The sequence below is a fragment of the Cibotium barometz genome, chromosome 14 (assembly GCF_041138505.1).
Source record: "Cibotium barometz isolate CiBa-2024 chromosome 14, ASM4113850v1, whole genome shotgun sequence".
Taxonomy (NCBI): Eukaryota; Viridiplantae; Streptophyta; class Polypodiopsida; order Cyatheales; family Cibotiaceae; genus Cibotium; species Cibotium barometz.
Window position 1 is genome coordinate 8,492,681 of NC_141059.1, and position 24,260 is coordinate 8,516,940.

At 38.3% G+C, this 24,260-nt stretch overlaps 1 protein-coding gene across 1 annotated transcript; it reads left to right on the forward strand.

Moving 5' to 3' along the window:
• The first annotated feature begins 762 nt into the window (after positions 1 to 762).
• On the forward strand, positions 763 to 1,682 carry LOC147631621 (uncharacterized). The gene has a single exon (XM_086807860.1). The coding sequence runs from the start codon at positions 863 to 865 to the stop codon at positions 1,418 to 1,420; it is 558 nt and encodes a 185-aa protein (XP_086663986.1). The 5' UTR covers positions 763 to 862; the 3' UTR covers positions 1,421 to 1,682.
• The last annotated feature ends 22,578 nt before the right edge of the window (positions 1,683 to 24,260 follow it).

The window sequence follows — 24,260 nt, forward strand, 5'->3', positions numbered from 1 at the left end:
TGTCGAAAGGCCTTGAAAACTTGAATGAGTTGTCAGATTCAGGTTAATTGATTGTTTTAATCAAGATACAACTTGTGAAAACTTGAGAAACCCAAAAAAAAAAAAAAAAAAACCTTTTACATAAGTTGCTCTATTGATGTTAGATGTTAGTTAGACTTCTTTACACAAAAGTAACTTGTGCTTTTAAAGTAAGGGGCTAAACAAATTAAAAGTTGTGCTTTTAAAAGTAAGGGGTTAAACAAATTAAAAGATAATAATTTAATCATGACTACATGAAGGATTGTTCTTATCGAGTTTTTCAGTCAAGTAATGTATGATATTCATGAGCCACCTAGCATGCTTTGTGCTGGTGATAAAAGTCTTTGTTTGTAAGGTGTGCTATGAGTGTCGTGCCATGAAGCCAATTTATTATGTGATATATTTCTTTTTTTAAATATTAAAGTTGGACGATTTTTATTACATGAGGGTCCCGCGTACCCTTCTTACAAACACATTATGTCGTTGAGTGGCTTGCGTAGCCGCCGTGAATAGCAGGTAGAAGAGCGTAGCCGCCGTGAATAGCAGGTAGAAGACCACGACTGTAAGAAAGAGATCACCAAACGCCATTGAAACATTGAAACGAATCTGAATCCTTATAGAGCCGTGTCGCTCTTTTCGTTTCAAGAAGGTCAGATTGCTCCTTGACTATATTCGAGGAGAGGAGCCGTAGTGACAGACAGTACTGGCGCACTGTTATATGCGAGAGAGCTATAAAATGGGAGGGCGTCCCCATGGCGATCTTGGCAGCCCCGCTTCTGTTCTTATTTCCATTAATTAATTGGCGCATAAGAAGGGAGCACTCAAGAGCCAAGCAATAAATATTATGGCGATCATGGGCGTGCGTGCATTGATTTGCAGCTGCATCATGATGTTCACGATGATGCTGCTGCTTCGTGTGGGGGTGGCGAGCGGGAAGCAGCAGCCGCATCACCAGCACCCGCCTAGCACTATCGTGTACTACATGCACATAGAGCTGGGCGTGAACATGGTGGACATAGAGAATACGTCGGTTAGCTCTGGCTTTGATGCGCTCTTCCGAGGGTTCGCGCTGCCGATCACCGCCCACGTAAGCAACCAATCACAGAGGCTGGGCTACCTGAGGGGCATTTCCCTGGACACGTCCAGCGTGGCCACGGGCTCTCCTCCCAGCAAGGAGCAGATCTTCAACACCGTGGAGTACGATGATGGCGTCTACAACGGCACCATCTGCCAGCACGGCCAGATCACCTTCCCTCCCACTCCCGGCACCGAAATCGCCGTCGTTGGCGGCACGGGTGCCTTCCGGCGTGTCCAAGGCTACTCCGTCCCGTCACTCATTTCATTTTCGCCCCTCATCTTCCGCTGGGAGGCGCACCTCTTCTACCCCCCTTCTCATGCCTAGATTCTACAAAAACAACATGGTTGCTTGTCAATAAGACACTGGTCTAGGAATGTCTGTCTGTCTGTCTGTCTCTCTCTCTCTCTCTCTCTCTCTCTCTCGCTGTCGCTCTCTCGTATCTATAAAACAGATCATCATTTACTTGTTGCGAGCTAAATGAGTAATGTCTTCTATACTTGGGACACGTACCAAATTCCAAATTTTCCCGCATTAAATTTGGAATTTTTGATAACCTTTAAAAACATTTTCCTCTCTCTTGAGATTACTTTTGATCAGCAAAGTTTTGAGTATTTTACCTCGTAAAATAAAAAATGAATATATCTGATTTTATTAAACACACTAAATTGAAACTATATACCCCATTTGATAGAGAGACTCAGAAAACAAAACATCCAAAGCAATACACAATTTCAACTTTGATATTGGTTGACGTCTCGAATCCATCAACGGTGGGCCAATTTCACAACCAATGTGTTATGAATGCTTCAATGTGGACAAATTACGACATTAATTTATTATTTTTTCTAGTTCTTAATAGATAACAAGAAAAGGGTTTTAAAAAAAGTTCCTAGGCTAAAAAAAAGTTTACGAGTATGTTTACATTACCTTGCTTGTTATCAGCATTGATGTGTGACATATGCAAAGTAAGGAGAATGAAAATATTTCACACAATTAGAGTATCATGGCACAGAGTGCGATCGTTGAGATATCATCTAAAGGCAAATGATTATCTTCATGTGGTGTAAGGCATGAGAGTGTTGCTTCTATGTTCTAAGCTCCAGAGATGAGATGGGGTGGGGGGAGGGAGGTATTTCAAAAATGAAACATATACACTTACAAAACAAGGGTGAAATTTTGTATTTAAAAATAGGAGTATTTTAAAAATATGGCTGTTTTAAATGCGTACTTGCATGCATGCATGCGCTATGTGGCTTTTATATAATGACTCCACAAGATCTAAAGAAATTTATAAATTCATAATACGCTCAAACTGTTGCAACTTTTTACATTTTTAAAAAAAGAGAGCCTTGTATATATATCAACTTAAATGTATGTAAGAACACCTTCACAAAATGCTAAGCATGGATGCTTTCAGCAATGGGGACTAAGAACTAGCCCTTTTTCAATGCAAAGCACAATTTATAGAGAACACACTTGAATTTGGAAAATGAATATTTAGAATTTTATTACTATTTACATTAAATGTAGCTATAAACTTGTGTTAAAAATATTAGCTTAGATGTTAACAAAAACAAATTAGTTTCATAATCTTGGTGTGCAAAATGAAGTAAATTGTAAAAAGTAAATGTAAATAAAAATTTATGTTAAAATATCAACTTAGATATTAGAAAAAACAAATGAGTTTTTGACAATCCATAATCATGGTGTGCAAAATGAAGGAAGCTATGAAAATTCAAGCGATCCACAAGGAAGAATAAGATTGCATCTCTTAATTTCTCACAAAATGATATATTGTATTTCAAGACTAATCTTCATGTGATGAAAAGACATATGACTTAGAATATTTAATAGATCTTGAAACTAATATTAGTTTTAAAAATAATCTACCTTAAGTAGACACCAAGAACAAAAAAAAATATAGTTTTGGATGAAATTTAATACGTAAGGCTCAGACATATTTAAAAAATCATCTTAGTATCCATTGGAAGGTCGAAATAGGATTTTAAATAACCTTGACATTGATTTTAAAGTTCAATCATCAAAGGAAAATTGCTCTTAGGGATTGGACTAAAAATTTCTCAACCATTTGTATTGCAAAATTGATCCAGGGGATGAAATTTAGGGTTGATTAGTTCTTTCATTATGAAATCAATCTACGAGGGTAGAGGGGGCTTGGCTAAGATTAAGAGTATGTCAAGAGGGAATCTTTTGAAAGTATTTTAGTACCTAGAGCAAAGGAAAATTGTAGAGAGCAAGGCCATGATCTAGTAACAAACCCCAACCATTTGGTGGAGTAAAAACATGGAGAGTAACATTCAGTTCTAACTAGATACCCAATGGCTAGCTATTCATTTCTTAACACTAGTCACTCTCATGAATAGGACTCTTATTTTTTCTAATTATATTGTGAGTTTCTTCAATTATGGAATATATTTAAGGTCCTATATGCCACATGGCATATAATAATAATTTAGAGGTTCTATATGTTGAAAATAATTTGTTAAATACTCCACCCTCATGTTGTCATGGTGGGTGGCATATGTGATCTATATTTCACGGCCTCCTATATGAGGAGTAGTCATTCGTAGAGTGAGCATCCATGATACCATCAGTTTGTAGTGTAGACTTAGATATTGGTCAAATATGGAAATATGGCTAGGAGATGGATTATGTAGTCTTGTCACTCTCTTAAGCAAGATTTGCTCGATTTGATGTCCCCATCAGTGCTCATAATTATGGTAACATAACTCACACAAGCATTCATCATACTTGGCACTCTACCAAGTAGAATGTCCTCAGCTTGGTGTCCCCACTAGCAAGCTGACAAAACTATGGTCACACCAGCATGCATCCTACTGGCACTCTAACAAGTTGGATGCATGTTTGCGAGGTATGTGGCCTTAGTTGTGAGTGGCATTGGTGGGGACACCAAACTGAGGACACATTGTTCCTCGGTTTGCAAGGCCATTTAAGAGTCCAAACAGTCTCAAATAGCTATGAAGTAGGATGATCGACCACTGTCCAACATGGCTAACCTATTGTCGGGGTCAAAAATAACAACAAGATGGTTGTCTCATTATTTGGGATGGATTTGGAAATGTTCAAATGCCCAATGAGAATGATCACCAGTTGGATGGGGAAGTCTGACTTTGATAACACACTTGAGGAGTACACTTACATACCATCAAAAGAACTTAAGTTGAAGAGTTAGAATCCTTAATCTTCTTCTTTGTATTATTAAACAAAGCCTAGTTGCCATCATTATGACTCTGCATCCTCATCTCCTCATTCAAAAGTAATGAGCTGAACTCCTCAAATGTGAGAGAAGTAGGACTCATACCAACATTTAAAGATGTAATAAAACTTTTATACCTAGGCAAAATTTATTAAACAATCCTAAAATGGGATTGATCATGTTGATAGACATAGGCAACATAGTTAAGGTGGATTAAACCACACTAAGAACTCCATAAGAGAGAGAGAGAGAGAGAGAGAGAGAGAGAGATTACACACTTAACACTCAATTCTATTGCATATTACAAATGAACCATACAATGATATAGGCTTTCTATCCTTATCCAACTTTACATGTCATCATCCATGTGGCAACGCCTTTTCCACTCTTTTGGTCAACACTCACACACCATACAATATAACATGTGGCATTCTTATCTTACCATAATATCTTGCACCTCTAGGGTGCTTTCCCACATACACACATCACCGCGATTACATCTCTCAAAACACCCTCTTAATCGAGGTATTCCACAACTCACCCATCACCCATATCAATGTAGCATTGCATAACCGCAATCGCTACTTCTCAACACTCCCCCTCAATGATACATTGGATTGTCCATCAACCAAACATGTGTGTGCGTGTCTACCATCTTACACAACTAGTCCATTTTAAGCCGACTCGCTCACAACAACGAAACCACTGAGTCCGATTTGAACATAGAAGTTCAGGTGAGAACCAACCCATACATATGCACCTTACACATGCATCGCTCATGCACACATCATGACAACCATTTTGAGCTTCTTAGTGAGCTCAAGCAAGGCAACCCTCATACCAATGGGTGAATACACGTCTTGTTTTGAGCACACAGGCTCATGCATGATTGCCCCTAATAAGTACATGGGTTTAAACCTTGCCAAGAGTAAGAATGGGAGTTGGCTAGAGAAGGCTTTAAGAGTAAGATCAACTTGTATGATACTGTTGTAAGTAACTTGGAAAATGCTTTGATTCAAAGTGCCAAAAGAGCAAGGGTATCAAAGAAAAAAACACTTGGGTCAGAGAAACTTGTTAAAAGGGTGGAAAGAGCTAAAGGAACAAAGACAACTAAAGTCATTCATACTATGAAAGAAACAATTACAAAGATTCTAATGTACAATCATCGGGAGATAGAGAGAGATTGTTAGAACATGAAAAAGACCTAGAAAAGTGGTTGATATTAAAGAAGATAGTAGTCATCATCCTATAATTAAAGAAGCCTAAAAGGCTTAACCTAGATATTGTAGCCTATGCTGCTAATGAAGACAGAGTAGAAAACCCTAACACTATAAGTATTGAGATTATTATAATGTAAGATGGTTGACTTGTGGTGGAGTGGGAAGTGAATCAAACCTACTACGCCATTCAAAGAACTCCACTTATTGAGAGTTGCATGAAATGTCTTGGATGGAGGACAGATGATCAGAAGTGCAATGAGCTTCTTTTCAATTCAAGTAAGGGATATGCACCCCCTAGTTTCTTGCAAAAAGGAAGTATTATGATAGCATCATGCACAAAAAATCATTGGTGATGTAATATAGATTGTACACACACTTGGAAAGTTGATAAAAGTGCCAAACATCCCACAAGGTTGGCATGTTTTGAAAAGTGCTAATCTCATACCAAAAGAGTGAATAATTTGAATTTAGTCATGTTCAAGTTGGAGACCATCCCACCTTCCACTGTGGATATTTCAAGTGTAGCAACTAGTTTAGTGGATGGGTACCGTAGAAGTTCAGTTGCCAATGCAACGTGTTCCTTGTACCCGTTATAGCTAAAAGGTGTCCAAGACAACACAACAAAGAATCAAGCATGCAATGGAGATGGATACAAGTGTCAAAATGGAGAACATAATAAAGAAAGATGTCAATGGAAGTTTTTACATTAGAACTGTAGGCTATGGTGTAGAAAGTGGTGGTGGTTAGTATGAGATTCAGGTTTGTGAAAGAACAACATTCTCATGTCCAAATTTTCAAAATATAGGGTGTCCAAATGCCACGCTGCCATATCTTGCATGTAAGCATTTATACTTTATATTTTAAGGGTTTTTATATTGGGTAAGCAAGTGCGTATGTACATTCACTATTTGCTGCAATCTTGAAAAAAGTTGGCAAGAGATTTTTCCAAGGATACATCCTTCACAAACATATCTTGATGGGGGATCAATTTGAGGAAGATCCTCTACTAACATCCCATGTTTCAAAACCTAGCATGCCATACACAACAACACAAAGCAACTATAGACGAACTTGATAGACATGCAAAATAGCGGGCGCGTCTATAGGCATTGCTTGAATAGAGAAATTACGGGCGCATCTAATAGCACGTGTATTTGTGCGTGTAATAGCGCATCTATAATGAGTCTAATAGCGCGTCTATTTATGCCTGTATTAGCGCGTCTATTTACGCCTGTATTAGCGCATCTAATAGCGCGTGCGGCGTCTATTTACACTGCGTCTAATAGCGTGTCTAATAGCGCGTCTAACACTGCGTCTAATAGCGCGTCTATTTATGCCTGTATTAGCACATCTATTTACGTGCGTATTAGGGAGTCTATTAGTGCATCTATACTGAGAATTAGATGCGTATCTAAACGCAAAATAGAGAGTACAAAAAGTAAGATTTTCGTGTAGGCTGGTAAATGTACATCCCTGCCAAAAATTGCCCATGATTACCAAAGCACATAATTTTAACAAAAACATCAATGCTTTTTTACAAACCCACATATACAAAAAATAAGTTAGGTGAGGAGAATGAGACAATATGTAAAATAGTTTAGCCAATATCAATTATGGGCTACGGTTCAATCTCATCCTCAATGAGATCAACCCTTGCCAAACTATCTACTTTAAAATCCAAACAAGTGTTTAGATCTACAAATACATTCAACCCACTACTACTTGTGCTACTCATGTGCTCATCGAAATCAGCATCACCAATGGTAGGCTCGTCCTCACGGGTAATGGCCTCAATATCTGTATCTCCTATGTCATGATCATCTTCCTCTCTCTTATCACGGTCATCATCACCTCCATGGCCATGATCATCCTCTATACGCTCCATATTCGTAAATGTACTATACATCACTTTGGAACGTGGCATAATAGGTATGACATGCCACCATCTGTTATTATCCACCATTGGTTGATAGATAACCTAATTCAAACACAAATACAATCATGTTATTTTCCTTGCATCGAAGGTATCAAATATTTAAAAGTGAGTACTTTTATATGTGTGTACAGTACTTGTTCACATTGTTGCAGTAGTACTAGTGTGTCCTTCTTACTTTGCCAAAACTTCGTGGAGTCAATAGTTATAAAGCCACTTGCATGGCGTTTGATTGTTGCATTAGGGCCTCTTTCCACCACGTCCTTAAACCACTTTACACCCAAAACATACACAAAGAAGCATTGAAAGTCAAGCTTAATAATATCTTGGATTATGCCACAATAATCATCCATGGCTCTATTGGCTCCCTCAAAGCTAGCAATGATGCCACAATCTTGTGTGTTTCTCTTATCATCAATCCGTTGTGTTCGAAAATGCTTGCCCTAACACCATATAGCATTGAACATAGTGCACTACACCAAGACAAAATAAATTAAATAAGCAATCTAAATTATTGAAAGCTCCTAACTTATGCATAACATTCTATATACTGACCTTGCTCATGCATCCCCTAGCATACTCCCATTCTTCCATTGTGATATGCATCCCCTCGTCTTTCTCTGCTTTCTCCATTTCGTCAAGTAGCCAATCCACATGAATATCCTTTGGAAGTGCTCTTAGATACTGAGGGTATGGCACACGAGATCCGTGGTGTGTACGAAAGAGGGCCCTTTCTTCTTGTCTTCTTGTCTTCGCATCCTCGTATCTTGTCACCCATCTTTTCATCACATCACTATTAAGCACGCAATAGAGGTTGATATTATTAAGCAACTCCGTGTCTATTACTTTGTTACGTCCTTTCCCTTGAGGCACAATAGAGGTCATCCTTAGGTCTTCATCATCTCTACATAGTCGTGGGAGAGAGCTATCCACATCAACAAGAAACTCAGAAATATAAACAAGTGACTTGTATCAACCAACCCTCGGCCATGCTACCTTCGGGTCTTGCATTTTGTCTCACGAAACCCTTCAAGGTCTTCATGAAGCGCTCGAGGAAGAACAACCATCGTGTATGTATAGTACCGCATATAGCAATCTCATCCACCAAATGCACTATGAGATGTAGTTGGCTTGTGAGAATAGAACGTGGAAATGTCTCCTCCACTAGATAAACCACCTCCACTGACATAACTCGAGCATTCTCAAGCGTGGTGGGATCTATTTCCTTTCAGCTCACATACCTAGAAATGAAAAAGTACACCATATTAGCAATATGAACACCTTGCATGGAGCATTGATACGCATCACATTTTGTATCATGTAAAGTACCTCACAAGCTCGCCCATCTTGTAAATACAATCTTTCATGTCGTTCGATGCACTACGAGAAATGCTAGTAGGTAGTATGAACTAAACACACGAGGAATGGTTGATTAGTTGCTTCTAATTCACTCACAAATTTGAAAGGAAAAAGATATTATGCACATAAAACCCCCGAGGAGTCGGCACTACAGACTCCAAACCACCCCCACCCCACACCTTTTGAGATTACCCCAATGGAGTCAACACAACCCACCAGCCGGCTACATAGCCGAGACGCTTCCCCCATGCCGTCCTATGTCCCTTCCCCCATGCCGTCAGGAGTCCCTTCTGCCTCACAGAGCCATCGACGTACTCCTGTGTAGTCGAGACTTGGTTCTCCAGCAGCTTCACGTGGCCACCGTACTAGCTTGACACGACACATTAGCAAGCATAGTAGCAGGGAGAGCGATGGGGGATGCATGGCACAGTGCTTTAGGAGGGGTGGTAGTGGGGACGAGAATGATTCAAATGATTTAGATGTGCCTCTGGGTGATGGTACGATCTACTATGACATCACTCAGACAGGAGGCATCTTGATGGATGCACGGGGGAAGGACATCATGGCCTTCATGCGCTCTGTAATTGCTAACAATTACAGAGATTGCTTTATTCACTACTACAAAGATCAACCAAAGAGGTTAGCTAATGAGACCCTCGCTGCTGTTCGCTCTAGGTATCCTAACCCCCCCAATGTTTAGTTCATAGATAAATGGGCCAAGTTAAAGATTGTTTCGATACTTAGCAATAAAAGATCTTCGCTTAAGAGGCATGCACTAGCGGAGCTTGCCAAGCTCCACGGAGGTCTACCACCAAGGGGCCCGCCCCACACCACTCACAAGCGTGAGTGGAAGAAAGCAATGAAGTCAGCGAAGGAGGAACCCAGTCTAAAGCACGTGGAGGCACGAAGGATCCAAATGAAGCAATATGGAAGCGTGCATTTTGGAGCAGGGGTGTTGAATCATGGAGGCCCAGTTTGTGAGTATCGATCTCAAATTATATTGTTTATGTAGTTTATTAGGAGGTTGTTTCTTTGTACTAACCCCTCCGTAAATTGTGTCATTTTGCAGCTTGATATCATGGGCAGGTACCCTACTCCTGTCGAGACAGCCTACCACCGCCACCATCACAGAGGAGATACATGGAGGCACTTCTATAATGACGGGCTACTGGAGAGTCCCTCGAGGTATTTGAAAGTAATTAAATAATGTCAATATTATAAATAAAGATTTGATTTTTCATACGTTGATATATGTTGTCCCTTGTTTACAGGACCCTGCACAAGAAGATGAGGAAGAAGATGAGGAAGAAGGAGGCGGAGAAGGGAGCACAGAAGGGAGCGAGGAGTAGTGCTAGCTACTCTTTTTTGTACTTAGTCACTGGCTTGGCTTCGTGCCTCTTGTATATACACTCCTCTTATTTTTGGTACTTGAAGCCACAGGACGTGGCTTAGCTTCGTGCTATATGTACATACAAGCACTTTTTGAGCTATCAATTAATGCCTTGTAACTAAACGTTTCGGAGTTGTAATGTTTTATTTGGAATTGTAATTAATGTCGGCTATAGACGTGCTTGCAAGAGTGCTAATTAAAATACGATTGGCTATAAGAATTGAATTACACAATGTGGAAATGGGATTCCTGTTACTACATTGCATACACAACATACACAGCATTCTGTTAAAGCACACAAAATTTAAAAAATATTTTGTAGCGCGTCTATATACGCGTTTGTCTGTTCAAGAAGCGTCTATTTGAGCATCTATAAATGCATCTATGCATGTGTCTGTCTGTTTGCGTGTATAAACGCGTCTATACATGCATTTGTCTATTTTTTAAATTTCTCTCCGACCAACTATTTGCACGTCTATATGCGTGTCTGTGTGTGCGTCTATAGGCGCATCTATAAGCGTGTCTGTTTGCTACCTTTTAAACGTGCCTTTAGATGCGGGTCTATAGATGCGCTAATAGACTTGCAAATAGACACGCTTGTAAGCTTTTTTTTAATTTGAGTAAACGCGTCTGTGTGCGTGTCTATAGGTGCTTTGTCTTGTTGTGATAACTAGGCATCTTTTGTTGGATTAGAAGTGTATGCTAGACAAGCAATGTCACACTTTTTGTTGGATTAGAAGTGTCTGCTAGACAAGCAATGTCACACTTATCATATACATCCAATCTTTACAAACCACCAATGTAAAAACCTAGCATGCCATAACTGGCCAAGTAGATGAGAGGATTGTAGAGAGAGGGATAGAGGGACACTATGCAGGCTAAGCTCACAGTAGAGTGATGAGTAGAGAGAGAGAGAGAGAGAGAGAGAGAAGTGGTTCGATTTCGGGGAAAAAAGAGATTGAAATTTGATTTTTTGACATATATATGGGTTTGCGATAACTTTTAAAGCAAAAAAAGTTCAAAATATTTTTGGCCCCCGGTTCCTCCCCCTCCGTGCATATGTATACCCTCTTATTATCTACTCATTTTGGGCTATGTACTTATCTTTTGTATCTGGCACACATTTATTCATTCTAATCTAGTGATTTTGTGTGCTCTCAAGATTCTCGATCTTGTGTGTGTCCATTGTTGCAACCCTAACCCTAATTTCAACAATTAATATTACAGCTAGCTTCCTTGACACTTGATCTAGTAGTTTGTCTTCTTCTGCACTACCCTATTTTTCTATGTCCGATTAAGATACGCTCTTGAGAGAAGAAGGTATATACTGTAGTGAGTTGTATACAAAGTATATGGAATTTTCGAGGTCCGTGGTGCTATTCGAGCATGTTTTGGGCATCGCAAGTTTGTGCAGACATTTTGGGGAGGCATCATTTTGGATTGCTTATACTCGATTTTGGGTGTTTGGGATGTACAACGACAAAGATTTGGTGTGCAGCAGCATCTACAGCATCTACACTTTATAGGTGATTCAGTCAGTTGGCAAGCATCCAGGGTTGCATTCAATGAATATTGAGTACTTATAGTGTGTTGAAAGATTTTGCATTTGGTAGACAATCATGGCTCGAGTAGTGATGTATTCAACATGTTGTCTGCTATGGACAAACTTGATGGGACTAACTACCCATTGTGGTTCTATATGATGAGGCATGTACTGGCTGCTAAGGCCTTTGGAATGTGGTCAGTGGTGGTAGTGAAACTCATCCTGTTTCACAACTACCAGTGCAACCAGGTGCTAAAGGTACATCTAAAGTTGAATCTGATACACATGTGGCTCCTCCACACACACCACCAATACCTCCCACTGCTGCTCAAACAAGATGGGATGGAAGAGATGCACATGCATTGCTTACACTTTCTATGAAGCAAAGCATTATTCCTCATATTCGGTCATGTAAGACTTCAAAACAGGCATGGGATGCACTTGCTACATTATACTAGGTGTGTAATGAAGCACGTGTTGCATATCTGTGCAAACAGTTGGAATTTGAGCACATGAATGAGGGAGGCTCAATGGACAGCTTCTTGACCAAGATCAAAGATTTTAAGGAGCAGCTCACTAGTGTGGATGAGATATAGCCTAATAGTACATTGGTGCCCACAATTCTCGATGCATATGCGAGTTGGTGACCAAGTTTTTGTTGCCAGTCAGAAAGGCAAAGGTAAAGCTTCTTCGCATGGTGGGTATAAGCCAAAATCAGAATCCTCAGGTAAGGATACAAAGAAAGAAGGTGATAAGCATAAAAATAAGGGCAAGTGTCACAATTGCAGGAAACCAGGGCACTACATAAATGAGTGCAGAAAAAGGCTAGAGAAGGAGAAAAAGATAGAATCGGGTATGGCTGTGGTTGATGCATCTGCACCAAGTCCAAAGAAGAAGGAATCTGTAAGTTTTTCTCAAGATGATTGGGAATGGATTATACATTGCAGTTATGACCCTTATGTTCATGATGTATGCATGTTAGTGGTAGAATCAAATGCTTGGTACTTTGACAGTGGTTCTAATAAGCACATTATTTCAGAAAAAAATTTGTTCTCATCTCTAAAATTTGTCCCAAGCGTAGGAATCGTCACATGTACAAATGGTTTCTCATATCTTGTCAGAGGAGTTGGTAGATTTGTGCTCACTACTGCAAAATGGGGGTGCATTTACTCTTTCTAAAGTTTTATATGTGCCAAGAGTTAAGAAGAACTTGGTGTCAGTTTGAGCGCCTTAGCCTTGTCAAGCTTGATGATGAAATTTGTGAATGATAGCAATTTAGGATAGAAATGATGGTTATTATATCATTGTCTCAGATACCTTGTTTCATGGCCTATACAAGATGGATGTATTTGAGAAGTTGCAGCATGATGCTTGCTCCGTCTCTATAACTCGTACTATGAGTGATGCAGAATTATGGCATGTACAATTTGGCCATCTGAATTATGGCAGTTTGTTATGCCTCAAATGCATGATATGGTGTTTGAGTTGCCAACACTTGAAACCCCTGCTAGACATGTATGTGAGGGTTGTATTCTTGGTAAAACACATTGGGAATAATTTCCAAAGGATGGATCTGTGAGAGCTGTTAATAAATTATAACTTATCCATAGTGATGTATGTGGTCCTATGAGGACACCATCTATTGGTGGGGGATATTTCTACGTCGTCACTTTTATTGATGATTCTTCATGATGATTCTTCCAGATATAGCTGGGTGTATCCATTAAAGTATAAGTCCAAGGTTTTTATGTGCTTTAGGCACTTTATATCCATGGCTAAAAATGCATGTGAATGTAAAGTTGGCACCCTTTGTTTAGATCGAGGGGTGAGTATATGTCCAAGGAATTTCATGCAGCTATGGCTGAAAAAGGCATAAGGCATCAATGTATAGTGCCATACACACCTGAAAGAAATGGTGTGGCTGAGAGGAAGAACACGTCTCTCATGGTTTTTGGTTAGAGGCAACTATGTGCGTAAACTATGTGTTGAACAAATGCCCTACCAAGGCCTTGTAGTCTTAAACTCCTTATGAAGAACACGTCTCTCATGGTTTTTGGTTAGAGGAAGAACACGTCTCTCATGGTTTTTGGTTAGAGGCAACTATGTGCGTAAACTATGTGTTGAACAAATGCCCTACCAAGGCCTTGTAGTCTTAAACTCCTTATGAAGCTTGGCATGGCAGGATGCCTTCTGTGGATCATTTGCATGTTTTTGGTTGTCTGGATTATGCTCTTGTGCCTGAGCAACAATGTAGTAATCTTGATGAGATAAGGAAGTTAAATGCATATTTGTGGGATACAGTTCAAAAAGCAAGGGATATAGACTCTACCATCCGGCCTCAAATGGATTTTGGTAAGTAGAGATGTGGATTTTGGTAAGTAGAGATGTTATTTTTGTGGAAAACTGAGTTTAGTCCATACTTTCATACAAAAACCGCATAATGTATGCTCATAAGACATGTTTGATTCGCTCCCACCTTTGTTTAATGGAGGGCGACTGTGGATCATGTTATCATTTCTACTTTATGTAATGTGAGGAGAAACCTGTTTCCTTTGAGGAAGCACAAGATGATGATCATTGTATGCATGCTATGCAAGACGAGTATAACTCTATACTCATCAAGAATGACACCTCGTATTTGATAGATCTACCTCATGGCAAGAAGGCCATTGGTACTAAGTGGGTTTACAAGTTAATGAAGAAACAAGTAATCCTTGGCCGAGCATTATTTTTTTACTAATTACATACATGTTAGCGAAAAGCATGAAGCATGAAATGACCAAAAAAATCAATGAATGTAAGCATAATGACGGTACTTGAAAAGGAATAAAAGCAATAAAACATAAAAAACAATGCGGGAGAAACCTCAACCGCTCAATGGTTTTTTTCTTATCCACTCACACCGAGATCACACACCCGAACTTAACCTAATCACTCAATGGTTTTGCAACCAAAAGAGGAAATAGTGGTGGTTTCCACACACTCTCAACCGGATTTGAGTCTTCTCCCCGACAGCGGCGCCAATGGAGAGACGGAAAACTCTCTCACTTGTAGCAAGAGTAGTATGATCCACACGTAGCTCAATCCAATGGGATTTGCATCCCTTTCGGAGCTAGGGATTCAACCCGTACCGGTGCACAAAAGCTTATCCATTTGATGGAGAGAATGCTAGGAACACTACTACTATTGACATAGACTTAACATACACACAAGCTCAATCTTGCTATTGCTCACTCAACTCCACATTCCACTCATCCATACATCCAAACAAGAAGAAAGCTTAGCTATTGCATACACAAGATCAAAGCATTCTTCATTCTCAAATACTCATTTCCCTAGCATGCACAAAAACCTTGAAACTATTAACCATGAAACATGCACACTAGAGAATAGACATGAGAAGAGAGACAAATATCAACTCATTGCATTGAATTAACAAAAAATAGAACTTACAACAATGTAGATGGGGAGAGAGAAGAGCTTGCACCTCTATGGGAAAAGAGGGAGAGCTAGTCTCAAGAGAGCTCAAACATGAGTTTGCCTAATGTGTCCCTAAGCTCTCAAATGAGCCACTTTTTATACAAAAACTCTAAAACTCCCAAAGTTCCCATGTGGGATTATTGTCAAGCCCACTCCCACATTCATCTACAACTTGGAACTCTTTACAAGAGCCCTAAGTATCTTTTTGTTGCATCCTTGCATTGATGTGCACTCATCACGCAACACAAGGCAACCATAACATTTGGCTACCAAAGTAGGGGAAAAATTCTCAAGATATTGTCAATTGGATACTGTAGAGGGTTCTAGCTCGAGGGGGTGGGGGGTCACTATATGTAAACTCTCTATATCATGTGCATTCAAGGCCTACTTTAAAAACCCCTTATTTGTAAATTTTTAGTGAATAAAACACACCCTTTTTCTATTCAATCTATAAATACCCCCTTTAAATGGTACCCTTCTGTATATAAAAAATGTGTAAAAAATAGATTTTTAAAAACCCCTTCTATTGAACCCACGTGCTACGCTTACATATTTATGAGTGACTCCCCTCCCCCCCTGCGGCACGTCCCCACCACACGGAGGGCTTTAACATTTAAATTAGAAGAAAATCTCTATGATGAGATATCCACAAGAACACTTGCCCAAAAATGGTAAGTTAACTAAATACCCTCTTAGATCTAGGGTAAAACAAGTAAAACACTTCTTCTCTATGACAGGTAAAGAGCACATTAAATGAACACATGAAGTTTTGAGACAAAAAGGCACAATATTAAAAGAACATTTATGGGATTCACCCTCTAACATCAAAGCAACTTGCAACTTGCAAAAGGAAGATTCCCAATCACAACACTTTGATCAAGATATGTATAAAAATCGATCAAGAAAACCACAAGCACCATGACAAAAAAAATCCATAATACATAAGAACCTTCCACCACCTATGTAAAGAGCAATCAACACAACTACAAGCACCATGACAAAAAAATCCACAATACATAAAGAAACTTCCACCACCCTATGTAAAGAGCAATCAGCCTCACCCAGAAAGCCCATAATCCTAGATGCGAAAAAATCATGCTTCAATGAAATTTGAATGGAATGCTCTCAAGCTAAATTTTAACAAGTGGATATGAATAAATATTGGCTTTGATAATTGGTAAGGGTGACCATGCAACAAAACTATAAAAATTTAGACCAGGATCAAAATTCTTCAAAGTCAAATTGGGTGTGTACACTATTAAAAGTATGATGTACAATAGCAAAAGTACACATATTTGATAAATCTACACATAAAATATACATAACATAGACTGAGATACAACATATCTCATAAAATATACATAAGATAGATTGAGATACAACATATCTCATAAAATATACACACATATACATGTACATAACATAGACTGAGATGCAACATATAGTGCACATAAATCCAATATAGCTCCAATATAGCTCCAATGCTCCATTTTCAAATGTATGACATACAACATACCATAGTAAAGGTGATTCTTATTGTATGCATGCCATTCTAATATACACATAGCTCTAAATGTCTATTTTGATTTAGGAGCCATACTCTTGAAATTTTGTTTATCTATGTTTGCTATGCAATCAAGCCTTTCCACACACCACTGTAATCATCAAACCTCTTCAAATCCTCTTGTGATCTAATTAAAGAAATCCTAACTGGTAATAAATAGTAGATTAAGGCCTCATTAGCCCTAATCAATAGTAGACTAAAGCCTAATTAAAAGAAAATATGAGCCTAATCAATTTATTTGCAAAATACCAATGATACCAGTGATTCAATCATTCAATGCTAATTATTCACATCATTTTTTATACTTTTCATTGTGTTGAACTAGGGTATAATTGAAATCCCAATTGGCCCTAATCAATAGTATATTAAGTCCTAATCAATAGAGAAAATTGAGGCCTAGTCAATTTATTTACAAAATATCAGTGATTCAATGCTAATTATCCACATCATTTTTCATACATTTCATTGTGCTAAATTATGGTAAAATTGATTGAACTAAACCTAACCCTTATCTACAAAGCAAGAAACTTTGCACATCTCTTCATCTCTTGATCAGAAACATAAATTTGATTAATTTCATTAAGTAAGAGCTCTCCCTTAAATAGAGATATACAAAGCATGTATGCACCCACCACAAATAGGAGTGTGCCCTTAATTTTAGAGTCTACACAGTATGTCCTTAACTTTAGGGTCAACACTTGCATGCCTAAGATTCTCTCAAATCTACATGCTAAATAAATACATCATGCACTTATTCTTGACCTTAGCTTATGATGCATTTGATTGGACTATGGTCATGGACCATATAATATCCAACACATTTCTTACAATTGCACGCCCTTATTCCCAAAATATCTAAAGCTCAACACTTTTATATTTCTTAGTAGTCACCAATCTACTTAGCTGGTTTATAGCTTAAACCAATTCACACTCTAGATACACCTTCACTTCGCTTTCTTGTGATCAAATATTAAATCAAATAACTAGGTAGAGACAATATAGGCTTATGATAACTCACTGGCTATTTTTACTTTGACATATTAGCCTACTCATTGGATTTCCTTATCAATTTGGATGTTGAAATCAATGTTTCCACCACATTAAAGAGGACAATTTACTTTCACATATTAGCCTGCTGGTTGGATTTCCTTATCAGTTTGGAGGTTGAAATAAATGTTTCCACCACATTATAATGTTTCCATTTTGCATTTATCCATTAATTCGAGCCAAAATATTCATCCTCTCTCTCTCTCTCTCTCTCTCTCTCTCTCTCTCTCTCTCTCTCTCTCTCTCTGTGGGCACATGCATACACACACACACACACACATTTTGTGTATTGCAATCATATCTCCTTCATCCATAGAAATGTGAACACACCACAATACAAATTAAAAAATATTAAGATGACACTTAAACTTATCTAATTTTTATCACCAAAGAACCTAGATAGGGTGTAATGTAAAAAAACATGTACTAAAGTTATCTCGGGGGGGGGGGCGGGGGGGGGGGGGGGGTCACTATATCTAGATCGTCTACAAGGCCTATTTAAAAAGTCCCTTCTCTCTGAATTTTTTAGTGAATATAATGTATCCTTTCCTATTCAAATCTATAAAATTTTTTTAAAATACAATAAATAAATCCCCTCTGTAAATATATTTCTGTAAGTTTTAAATATTTAAAATGTCCTTCTATTGAACCCACGTGATACTTACATATTTATACGAGTGACCCCCCCGAGAAAGTTATTTTCTTCTAAGGTTTTGGGGTATAGCTTAAATCATGCAACTTACACATCATCCATGATTTGTTTTTTCTCCTAAAGAGACTTGCATATCTAAAACAATCCCACACCCACACCCACTGGCCCCACCCCTACCACAACTTTTTGTATGGGAGCTAGTGTCACTTTCATCTCAAGAATTGTCACTTTTTTTATGGGATCTAATGTCACTTTCATCTCAAGAAATGCTTAAAATAACTTTACCAATTGAAAGTAGTGCAAAATGAGAAAAGTTTTCAATTCGCTAATAGTTTAGTATATCAAAATAAGAAAAAATTTCAATTCGCTAACAGTTTAATAAATCAAATTCTCCTCTTTTCTATTCTCAACTCTTCAAAAATTAAAAGTAGTGCAAAATGAGAAAACTTTTCAATTAGATAATAGTTTAATAAGCTAGTGTCACTTTCATCTCAAGAATTGTCACTTTTTTTATGGGATCTAATGTCACTTTCATCTCAAGAAATGCTTTAAATAACTTTACCAATTGAAAGTAGTGCAAAATGAGAAATAATTTCAATTCGCTAATAGTTTAGTATATCAAAATGAGAAAAATTTTCCATTCGCTATAATAGTTTAGTAATAGTTTAATAAATCAAATTCTCCTCTTTTCTATTCTCAACTCTTCAAAAATTGAAAGTAGTGCAAAATGAGGAAACTTTTCAATTAGATAATAGTTTAACAAAACTCGTGAATTCTCATCTTTTCTATTCTCAACCCTTCAAAATTTTGCATTTAATATATCAAATTCTTCTCTTTTCTACTATGAACCCTTTCAAAAATTTGCATTTAATATATCAAATTCTCCTCTTTGGTCCTTTAAAAATTTGCATCATGTATGGTTCCCAATAGTTGTTTCTAGAACAATGGAGAAATGATCACAAATTTACAAATGGAGGAGTCAATTTTAAGGCGCATAAAAAAATACTTACATGAAACCATTAGAATTTTAAGGCACCTAAAAAAAGACTTACGTGAACGACTTGAAAAAATTTGTCTTGACCCATCAACAAAAAATTTAAGGCACATAAAAAAAGACTTACATGAACGACTTGAAAAAAAAAAAAATCTTGAACCATCAACAATATTAGATATACATACAATAACATGTGACATAATGGAGGTGAAATTGATGGTTATGTCTAGGTCTATGAAAATACTACATCATATCCTCGTTTAATGCAACTGTGCAGTCTAAAGTGGAGAAATACTTGGCGATAAATTTGAGTTGTGTAGGACAAAGAGTTTGATGTCATATGAAGAGGGAGCTTTTAAACCCCTTAAAAATCACATTTATGGACCAAAGGTGCTATTAAAATCACCCAAAAAGGGTAAAATGAGTCAATTAGTGGCGTGCTCTAATCTCAAGAAGGTTATTTATTTAGAGCTTTCTCCTGTAAATGAAAATACTGGTTAAAATTTTGAGAAAAAGAAGGTAAGCTAGAAAAGGATAAATCAATTCTTGACCAAGTTGGGGATCTTTTTTTAAAAGAAATAAATGAAAGAATAAGGAAAGAAACACTGAGATACACACTTTTGTCTTACTGCTAAATTCTCACAATGTAATAGCTTCAAATGTTGAACATCTGGCTTGGGTTCAATCATAGCTATACTTGGCCTGCCTCTGCAAAAGAATCATCGAAGCATTTACTGTCGAAAGGCCTTGAAAACTTGAATGAGTTGTCAGATTCAGGTTAATTGATTGTTTTAATCAAGATACAACTTGTGAAAACTTGAGAAACCCAAAAAAAAAAAAAAAAAAACCTTTTACATAAGTTGCTCTATTGATGTTAGATGTTAGTTAGACTTCTTTACACAAAAGTAACTTGTGCTTTTAAAGTAAGGGGCTAAACAAATTAAAAGTTGTGCTTTTAAAAGTAAGGGGTTAAACAAATTAAAAGATAATAATTTAATCATGACTACATGAAGGATTGTTCTTATCGAGTTTTTCAGTCAAGTAATGTATGATATTCATGAGCCACCTAGCATGCTTTGTGCTGGTGATAAAAGTCTTTGTTTGTAAGGTGTGCTATGAGTGTCGTGCCATGAAGCCAATTTATTATGTGATATATTTCTTTTTTTAAATATTAAAGTTGGACGATTTTTATTACATGAGGGTCCCGCGTACCCTTCTTACAAACACATTATGTCGTTGAGTGGCTTGCGTAGCCGCCGTGAATAGCAGGTAGAAGAGCGTAGCCGCCGTGAATAGCAGGTAGAAGACCACGACTGTAAGAAAGAGATCACCAAACGCCATTGAAACATTGAAACGAATCTGAATCCTTATAGAGCCGTGTCGCTCTTTTCGTTTCAAGAAGGTCAGATTGCTCCTTGACTATATTCGAGGAGAGGAGCCGTAGTGACAGACAGTACTGGCGCACTGTTATATGCGAGAGAGCTATAAAATGGGAGGGCGTCCCCATGGCGATCTTGGCAGCCCCGCTTCTGTTCTTATTTCCATTAATTAATTGGCGCATAAGAAGGGAGCACTCAAGAGCCAAGCAATAAATATTATGGCGATCATGGGCGTGCGTGCATTGATTTGCAGCTGCATCATGATGTTCACGATGATGCTGCTGCTTCGTGTGGGGGTGGCGAGCGGGAAGCAGCAGCCGCATCACCAGCACCCGCCTAGCACTATCGTGTACTACATGCACATAGAGCTGGGCGTGAACATGGTGGACATAGAGAATACGTCGGTTAGCTCTGGCTTTGATGCGCTCTTCCGAGGGTTCGCGCTGCCGATCACCGCCCACGTAAGCAACCAATCACAGAGGCTGGGCTACCTGAGGGGCATTTCCCTGGACACGTCCAGCGTGGCCACGGGCTCTCCTCCCAGCAAGGAGCAGATCTTCAACACCGTGGAGTACGATGATGGCGTCTACAACGGCACCATCTGCCAGCACGGCCAGATCACCTTCCCTCCCACTCCCGGCACCGAAATCGCCGTCGTTGGCGGCACGGGTGCCTTCCGGCGTGTCCAAGGCTACTCCGTCCCGTCACTCATTTCATTTTCGCCCCTCATCTTCCGCTGGGAGGCGCACCTCTTCTACCCCCCTTCTCATGCCTAGATTCTACAAAAACAACATGGTTGCTTGTCAATAAGACACTGGTCTAGGAATGTCTGTCTGTCTGTCTGTCTCTCTCTCTCTCTCTCTCTCTCTCTCTCGCTGTCGCTCTCTCGTATCTATAAAACAGATCATCATTTACTTGTTGCGAGCTAAATGAGTAATGTCTTCTATACTTGGGACACGTACCAAATTCCAAATTTTCCCGCATTAAATTTGGAATTTTTGATAACCTTTAAAAACATTTTCCTCTCTCTTGAGATTACTTTTGATCAGCAAAGTTTTGAGTATTTTACCTCGTAAAATAAAAAATGAATATATCTGATTTTATTAAACACACTAAATTGAAACTATATACCCCATTTGATAGAGAGACTCAGAAAACAAAACATCCAAAGCAATACACAATTTCAACTTTGATATTGGTTGACGTCTCGAATCCATCAACGGTGGGCCAATTTCACAACCAATGTGTTATGAATGCTTCAATGTGGACAAATTACGACATTAATTTATTATTTTTTCTAGTTCTTAATAGATAACAAGAAAAGGGTTTTAAAAAAAGTTCCTAGGCTAAAAAAAAGTTTACGAGTATGTTTACATTACCTTGCTTGTTATCAGCATTGATGTGTGACATATGCAAAGTAAGGAGAATGAAAATATTTCACACAATTAGAGTATCATGGCACAGAGTGCGATCGTTGAGATATCATCTAAAGGCAAATGATTATCTTCATGTGGTGTAAGGCATGAGAGTGTTGCTTCTATGTTCTAAGCTCCAGAGATGAGATGGGGTGGGGGGAGGGAGGTATTTCAAAAATGAAACATATACACTTACAAAACAAGGGTGAAATTTTGTATTTAAAAATAGGAGTATTTTAAAAATATGGCTGTTTTAAATGCGTACTTGCATGCATGCATGCGCTATGTGGCTTTTATATAATGACTCCACAAGATCTAAAGAAATTTATAAATTCATAATACGCTCAAGCTGTTGCAACTTTTTACATTTTTAAAAAAAGAGAGCCTTGTATATATATCAACTTAAATGTATGTAAGAACACCTTCACAAAATGCTAAGCATGGATGCTTTCAGCAATGGGGACTAAGAACTAGCCCTTTTTCAATGCAAAGCACAATTTATAGAGAACACACTTGAATTTGGAAAATGAATATTTAGAATTTTATTACTAATTACATTAAATGCAGTTATATATACGCTCAAATTGTTACAAATTTTAACATAGAGAGTTGTATATATATAAACTTAAATGTATGTAAGAACACCTTCACAAAATGCTAGGTAAGGAAGCTTTGAGCAAAGGGGAGTAAGAACTAGCCCTTTTTAAACACAAAGAACAATTTGTTTGAATTAGGATTAGGGTTGCAACAATGCACACACACAAGATAGAGAAGCTTGAGAGCACACAAACTCACTAGATTAGAATAATCAAATGTATGCCAGATACAAAAGAGAAGTACACACCCCAAAATGAGTAGATAAAAGGGTGTATATATACAAAGGGAAAAAAAACCTCCTAGTGAGGGAAAAAGTGCCCCAGCGGTCCTAAGTGTTTTTACACACATCACTATCATATAATGCTACAAATCCTCCTTGGAGTGATGATGTAAACATGTACAGGGTATGGCCGATCAATCCTAAAAAGGCAGTAAGCCCAATGCTTTACGAAAAGCTTCGAACTTTTCACGAGCAAAAGCCTTCGTGAATAAATATGCCATGTCATCATATGTAGGCACATACACCAAGCTGATCTCTACTGTAGAGAGTCTTTCCCCCTGACATAATGGTAATGCACCTCATTGTACTTAGTGCGAGCATGAAACACTCAGTTCCAAGCAACTGCTAATGTGCTCTGGCTGTCAGTTAAAATCGTAGTGCTGGATGACTGTCCAACACCCAAATCAACCAGAAGACGTCTGAGCCACACAAACTCAACTATAGCTGTAAAAGCTTCCCTCTACTTAGCTTCAAAACTGGAAGTGGCCACTGTAGGCTGTTTCTTACTGAGCCATGATATACATGAATCACCAAGGTGAAAGAAAAACCCACTAGTGGACACTCGTGTGTCATAACATCCGGCCCAATCTGAATCACTGAAAGCATGTAGCTGTGACTCACCCCCCTTTGGATAAAATAATCCAAAATATTGATTGCCCTATAAATAGTGAAAAACCCGCTTAACATCCTATCAATGCTTCGTACCTGGGTCTATGCATAAATCTTCTCAAGTGTGAGACTGCATACTATATATCTGGCCTCGTGTTGCACACATAAAGAAGGGATCCAATAGCCTGCTGATACAAAGATACAAATTAGCATCAAAAGAGTCTCCCGTACCTTGAAGACTAAGTCGAGTACCTCTCTCCATAGGTGTAGCCATAGGTTTACAGTCTTCAATATTAAACCCCTTCAATAGCTTTTGTATATATTTAGACTGGAGCATAACAATGCCATCATTGCGCTATATAAACTGAATCCCCAAATACTATTGCAAAGACCCCAAATCTGACATCTCAAACAATGACTGATCAGCCTTAAAGGTTAAAATGTTATCTATAACGGGTCCCATG

What these genes read in the sequence shown, in the direction of transcription:
- LOC147631621 (XM_086807860.1), top strand. Translation starts at nt 863, where the DNA reads ATGGCGATCATGGGCGTGCGTGCATTGATTTGCAGCTGCATCATGATG.